A 5,246-nucleotide genomic window follows, 5' to 3' on the forward strand; every position below is an offset into this window, starting at 1 on the left:
GCAGGAGAATTGCCTGAACCCAGGAGGCGGAGGTTGCGGTGAGCCGAGATCGCGCCATTGCACTCCAGCCTGGGTAATAAGAGCGAAACTCCGTCCTAAAAAAAAAAAAAAAACAAGAGCTCTGAATCTCTTCTTAAGGAATTGATTTAATGTGTAATAGAGTGTGGAAAAGTTCAAGTCTAAGGGTGTACTCTAAAAAATTATAGCTGTGGTGAAAGCAATGAAGAAAAAATTGGTAGATTTATTAGAGATGTAAGTTAAACAAGTGGGCTAGCTTGTTCACCAGAGAGAACCAGAACAGAAATGGCTAAGAAGAGCCCTCCCGGGGTCAGAATAAAACTCAAACACTAACCTCAAAAAGCTACACCTGTTAGGTATACACTAGGTCTATAACTATACCTGTGAAAGAGCCCAAACTGAATTGATTCCCTGAGTAGACAATTCATGCCCCATGGCATTTTGAAAATGAGAGCAATCAATCAGCAACCAGGGGAGCTTAAACCAGGGTGTGAACAGGAAAGGAGACGATGAAGGAGAGCCTTGTCTCCATCGTCATACCAGGGTGACTGTGTACAACCCAAGGCTGAATACTCTGAGAAGCATCATGGCACAAAACTTACATGCTGAAAACCAGAAGATGTGTTTAAAGAAATTAAAGAGCTACATACATGGAAAAACATACTATGTTCATGAATCAGATAACTTAAGCTTAGATGGCAATATTCCCTGTATTAATTTCCTAGAGCTGCTATAATGAAGTACCACAAACAAGGTGGCTTAAAACAACAGAAATTTATTCTCTTACAGTTCTAGAGGCTAGAAGTCCAAAACCAAGGTGTTGTCAGGGTCACACTCTCTCCAAAGGTCTGAAGGGAGAATTATTTCCTGCCTCTTCCAGCTTCTGTTGGCCCTACGTGTTACTTGGCTGTGGCAGCAAAACTCCAATCCCTGTGTCTGTCTTCATATGACCCTCCCCCTTGTGTCTCTGTCTCCAAATTCTTTGTGTCTCTCCAAATCTCTCTCTCCTTATAAGGATCCCATTCATTGGATTTGGTACTCTCCTTAATCCAGTATGACGTCATCTTAATTTGATGACATCTGCAGAGATGCTATTTCCACATGAGATCACACATATGGGTACTGAAAGTTAGAACTCCACATATTATATTGGGGGACACAATTCAACCCACAACCCTCCCAAAATGATCTACAAGTTCAATGCAATCCCTATCAGAATTCCAACTGACTTCTTTGTGGAAATCAACACAACAGGATTTTAAAATTCTTACAGGATTATAAGGGACCTCAAATAACCAAAACAATCTTGAAAAAGAAGAACAAAGTAGGAGGTCTTACAATTCCTGACCTTAGAATTTGCTATAAAGCAACAATCATCAAGATATTATGGTACTGGTGTAGGACAGATCAATGAAACAGATCTGAGAGTCCAGAAATAAATCCATACATCTACAGTCAACTGATTCTCCACAAGGGTACACAGACCATTCAATAAGAATAGGCTTTTCAACAAATGGTGCTGGGACAACTGCATAGCCACAGGCAAAAGATGAAGTTGTACCCTTAGCTTGCACCATATACAAAAATTAACTCAAAATGAGGCCGGGTGTGGTGGCTTACACCTGTGATCCTAGCACTTTGGGAGGATAAGGCAGGCGGATCACCTGAGGTTAGGAGTTTGAGATCAGCCTGGTCAATGTGGTAAAACCCCATCTCTACTAAAAATGCAAAAATTAGCCAAGCACAGTGGCACATGCCTGTAGTCCCAGCCACTCAGGAGGCTGAAGCAGGAGACTTGGTTGAATCCACGAGGTGGAGGTTGCAGTGAGCTAAGATCACGCTATTGCGTGATCTTAGTTAAAACTAAGTCTTACAAGAAAACATAGCAGTAAGTCTTCATAACCTCAGATTTGACAGTGGATTTTTTTTTTTTTTTTAGACAGAGTTTTGCTTTTGTTGCTCAAGCTGGAGTGCAATGACACCACCTCAGCTCACAGCAACCGCCTCTCAAATTCAAGCAATTCTTCTGCCTCAGCTTCCCGAGTCGCTGGGATTACAGGCGTGTGCCACCATGCCTGGCTAATTTTTTTTGGTATTTTTAATAGAAACAGGGTTTCACCATGTTAGCCAGGCTGGTCTCAAACTCCTGACCTCAGATGATCTACCTGCCTCGGGCTCCCAAAGTGCTGGGATTACAGGCATGAGTCACTGCACCTGGCCAACAGTGGATTCTTAGCTATGTATGACATCAAAACCATCAGCAACAAAAACAAAAATGGACAACTGGACTTCATCAAAATTAAACACTTTTGTTTCTCAAAGGACATTATCAAGAAAGTTAGAAGACAACCTATAAAATGGAAGAAAATATTGCAAATCATACATCCAACAAGGAACTTGTATCTATAACACTTAAAGAACTCTTAAAATTCAATGATAGACAACCTAACTGAAAAATGGAGAAAGGATCTTAATAAATATTTCTCCAAAGAAGATATACAAATGGCCAATAAGCACATGAAAAGATAGTCAACATCACTATCCATTAGGGAAATGCAAGTCAAAACCACAATGAATACCATTTAATACCCACTAAAATCAAAAAACCAAATAATCATAAGCACTGAAGAGGATGTGGAGAAATTGGAACCCTCATGCACTGCTGGTAGGAATGTAAAAGGGTACAGCACTTTGGAAAACACTCCAGCAGCTCCTCAAACAGTTAAGCAGAGTTGCCACAATGACCCAGCAATTCCATTCCTAGTTATATACTCCAAAGAAATGAAAAAAGATGTCCACAAAGAAACTTGTACATGACTGTCAATAGCATCACTACTTGTAATAGCCAAAAGTAGAAACAACCCAAATGTCCATACATGACAAATGGATAAGTAAAATGGATATATCCATAAAATGGAATATTATTCTGCAATAAAAAGGAATTAAGTACTGCTACGTGCTGCAACTTTTATGAATCTTAAAAGCATAACACTAATTGAAAGAAGTCAGAAAATACCATATATTATACTATTCCATTTATACGAAATGAGTAGAATTGGAAAATATATAGACAGAATGTAAATTACTAGTGCTTAAGGGCTAGGGAGGGGTAGAACGGGGGAATGGGGAGGGTGACAGCTAAAACACAGAGAGTTTCTTCTTTAGGTGATAAAAACATTCCAAAACTGACTGTAGTGACTTGCACATCCCTGTGAATACACTAAAAATCACTGAATTGTAAACTTTAATACATATATAGTATATAAATTATATCACAATAATGCTGTTTAAAAAGATCACAGTACCAGAAAAATTATGGCATTCTTTAAAGTGTCATTTAAACTGAAGTCCATTCAGTTACCCAAAAACACTGTTTTTCAAGCTAGGCCAAAGGGGAACGAATGGAATTTTTTTACTACTAAAGCTCCCCTATGCTATTTGTTGGAAAGCTGCTACAAATTCTTTGGATTTCTTCCCTTCTATACAAAAAAAGAGGAAGGAAAGGAAAGGAATTAATATTTAACACATGTCCAATGCCTGATATTTTACATACTTTATTTTTATTACTTATTTATTTCGGAAACAGAGTGTTGCTTTGTCGCTCAGGCTGGAGTGCAGTGGTGTGGTCATTGCTCACTGCAGCCTTTACCTCCTTGGCTGAAGTGATCCTCCCACTTCAGCCTCCAGAGTAGCTGGGACTACAGGGAAGTACCCCTACATGTGGCTAATTTTTAAATTTCTTGCAGAGATGGGGGTCTCCCTGTGTTGCCCAGGCTAGTCTCAAACTCCTGACCATAAGCAATCATCCCAGCTCAGCCTCCCAACGTGCTGGGATCACAGGTGTGGGTTACCTCCCCTGTCTGTACATTCTTCATTTAACTCAATAATCACAACATTTAACTCCATTGTATATATGGGAAACCAGAAGTCCAGATAAGCCAGGAGTTTTGTCCAAGGTCATAAACGTATAAGGGGCTAGAGAATTTGAATTCAAGTTTTCCTGAAACCAGATCCTATGCTCCTCTTACTCTACTTAGCTAAACCATCTCCCTTTTCTGGCTTCTTGTACTCTTAAGTCCTTGAAATTGACCCATGAGCAACAAACATACTTACTTGGCAAGGCAAGAAGAGCTATGTAAGTCTGCAGCTTCTCAAACACAGCTGTCATTTTTTTCATGTCCTGGGACAGCTCTAGATTCCTGGCTCTTAAAGCAGATGTGCAAAGAGAGGATTCACATTCTTCTTCTAAACTAGGAATAGGCAGATTTTTAAGAAGTGAGCATCCCAGACAATTTTCAATTAGCTATTAGCAACCAACTAAATTCTCAAATAACTATATCCAAGGAGAGATACTGCAGAAAAAGGAATTTGATCTCATTTGTATGGTTCCATTTTTTTTTTCCCATTTATTTATTTTATTGCATTTTAGGTTTTGGGGTACACGTGAAGAACATGCAAAATTGTTGCATAGGTACACACGTGGCAGTGTGATTTGCTGCCTTCCTCCCCATCACCTATATCTGGCATTCTCCCGTTGCTATCTCTCCCTAGCTCCCCACCCCCCACCGTCCCTCCCCTATTTCCCCGGTTCCATTTTTTTACATAATGATACATACACTGCTTGCTGCAAATACCAATGGAATAAGAGAGGATTCAATGGAATAACAGATAAAGGCACATGTTCATTATCTATCCTGAGAGTAGCACAAAACATTAAAATATTTTTGACCTTTTTTTTTTTTTTTTTTTGTTGAGATAGAGTCTCGCTGTCGCCAGGTTGGAGTACAGTGGCACAATCTCAGCTCACTGCAACCTCCACCTCCCAGGTTCAAGTCATTCTAATGCCTCAGCTTCCTGAGTAGCTGGGATTACAGGCACCCACCACCACGCTAAGCTAATTTTTGTATTTTCACAGTAGAGTTGGGGTTTTGCCATGTTGGCCAGGCTGGTCTCCAACTGCTGACCTCAGATGATCCGCCCGCCCTGGCTTCCCAAAGTGCTGGGATTACAGGCATGTACCACTGTGCCCGAACAAAATAAAGCCAAACAGATTTACAATGTAGAGGCTCAAATTTAAAAGCAAATGCTTAATGTTCATAAAATGCATTATTTTACCATTTCTAATTTTAAATAGTTACATGGGAAAACTTAATTATAAGGTTTTTTTCTAAAAAAAAATGTAGTGTCTTAACTATTCATTTTAAAATGTGGAGGTAACCAAGCAAAAA

At 39.6% G+C, this 5,246-nt stretch overlaps 1 protein-coding gene across 6 annotated transcripts in view; it reads right to left on the bottom strand.

Moving 5' to 3' along the window:
* Window positions 1–5,246, bottom strand: part of PPP1R21 (protein phosphatase 1 regulatory subunit 21) — an 87,833-nt gene that overhangs the window by 49,786 nt on the left and 32,801 nt on the right. For all 6 annotated transcript variants that reach the window (XM_017548521.2, XM_017548520.2, XM_017548519.2 and 3 more), the window contains exon 12: window positions 4,132–4,268. In XM_017548521.2, coding sequence (XP_017404010.1) covers window positions 4,132–4,268 — 137 coding nt within the window. The remainder of the gene's footprint in view (window positions 1–4,131; window positions 4,269–5,246) is intronic.

The sequence above is a fragment of the Cebus imitator genome, unplaced genomic scaffold (genome assembly GCF_001604975.1).
Source record: "Cebus imitator isolate Cc_AM_T3 unplaced genomic scaffold, Cebus_imitator-1.0 Scaffold209, whole genome shotgun sequence".
Classification (NCBI taxonomy): domain Eukaryota; kingdom Metazoa; phylum Chordata; class Mammalia; order Primates; family Cebidae; genus Cebus; species Cebus imitator.